The following is a 1,758-nucleotide window of genomic DNA, read 5'->3' on the forward strand; positions in this document are numbered from 1 at the left end:
TAACTAGTGGTCAGCTCATCCAGTCAATGATGTTTTGTTCCTTGAACCTCAGTACATCAGTGGTGGAGCAATGGTAGTGATTTTTCCCTGCAGCCTCCACCCTCTTGTGCCATTACAAAGCCCCACCATCCCACCTGTCTGTCCACTGTGACAGTCAATTATGGTAAAAGAGTTTGGAAAACAAAAGGAAACACTGAAGACAATGTACTTTGAACATCATTATGAATTCATGTTGCATCACATATTTGTCTTAAGAAATAACTGATTTCCCATATGATATAATCATGTCTATAAAAGCTTCCTACAGAGGAAACTATGACAGATGCAGGTGGATATTTTCTGAAGGTGAGATAGTTGAAGAAAAGGCTAAGAGAGAAGGGACACTTAGATAAAGGTAACTGATTTACAGGCATCTGTTTTCAAAATGTTACTCTATTACTTCCAAAGTTAACAAGGAACACACACTCCTGCAACTTTAACTGTTTCTGAAATCAAATCAAGTGAAATCTCTGATATTAAGATTAGGAGGACATCATCAATAATCTTAAAGGTCATTGTTCTGTTCTTTTGGGTTGATGGAAAACTACACCTTCAACAGCCCCATTCTCCAGCTGGAGGGGTTGAAGGTCTCGGAGGAGTCCGTCTATCCAGTGTTCTTCTCACTCCTTTTCTTCTACTTGTTTATAATGGTTGCAAATGTGAGCATTTTAGTTGTTATTTTCATTGACAAAAACCTTCACCAGCCCATGTATCTGCTTTTTTGCAACCTGTCTGTCAGTGATATCATTAGCAGCACTCGTGTTCTGCCTCGTGTGCTTGCAGACATGCTGCTTCCTCCTTCTGAACGTCTCATCACTTACTATGAATGTGTGGTCCAGGCTTTTTCCTCAAACTTTGTTAGTACCACTGGTCACACTGTGCTCATGATTATGGCTTTTGACAGATATGTGGCCATCTGCAATCCCCTGCGTTATGCCTCCATAATGACCAACAAGATGGTGATCAAGCTGACGGTTTCTGCCTGGGGAGTGGCCTTTGTTCTGGTTGGGATTCTGCTGGGTCTGACCATAAGACTGAACCGATGCAGGACTCTGATTAAGAATACTCACTGTGACAATGCCTCCCTGTTCAAACTCTCCTGTGAGAGTGTGTTCATTAATAATGTCTATGGCCTCACTTTCACAGTGGTGCTGTTTACAGGGTCTATAGGCAGCATGGTTCTCACCTATGCAAAGATAACTGTGGTCTGTCTAACTAGTAAGAACAAGTCTCTGAACAGTAAAGCATTAATGACCTGCAGCACTCACCTGGTTGTTTACCTGATCATGTTGTTAAGTGGATGTATTATCATAACTTTACATCGTTTCCCTCAGTACTCAGACTACAGAAAACTTACTTTCATCCTGTTTGTTATAGTGCCCGGAAGTCTCAACCCCATAATCTATGGCATACAGTCCAAAGAGATACGGAAATTCTTTTCTGAAATGTTTCTGTCTAAACGCCTGTTTGTCATCAAGTGAAAGATAAAGGTTTGTCAAATGGTAAATCATTCAACAAACCTGAGCCACCACCCATGTTCATGTTGTGAGGACGGAACAAAGTCTCCTGGACATATACATGTCTATTCTTACTGTTTTTCCTCTCTTCATTTCTCACCAATGCGTCTCAGGTTTTGCCTGTAGTCTGGTGCATGCTCTGTGTCTTTTCCCTCGCACTTTCTCTCTCTCTCTCTCTCTCTCTCTGATCCAAATATAAAAA

The 1,758-nt window shown here is 41.2% G+C and overlaps 1 protein-coding gene across 1 annotated transcript; it reads left to right on the forward strand.

Moving 5' to 3' along the window:
• Positions 1–569: 569 nt before the first annotated feature.
• LOC310996576 (olfactory receptor 52L1-like) lies at positions 570–1,520 on the forward strand (the record flags this gene model as incomplete). Its single annotated transcript, XM_083985998.1, has 1 exon — positions 570–1,520. The coding sequence occupies exon 1, from the start codon at positions 576–578 to the stop codon at positions 1,518–1,520; it is 945 nt and encodes a 314-aa protein (XP_083842124.1). The 5' UTR covers positions 570–575.
• Positions 1,521–1,758: the final 238 nt, after the last annotated feature.

The sequence above is a fragment of the Trachurus trachurus genome (genome assembly GCF_905171665.1).
Source record: "Trachurus trachurus genome assembly, chromosome: 14".
Classification (NCBI taxonomy): Eukaryota; Metazoa; Chordata; class Actinopteri; order Carangiformes; family Carangidae; genus Trachurus; species Trachurus trachurus.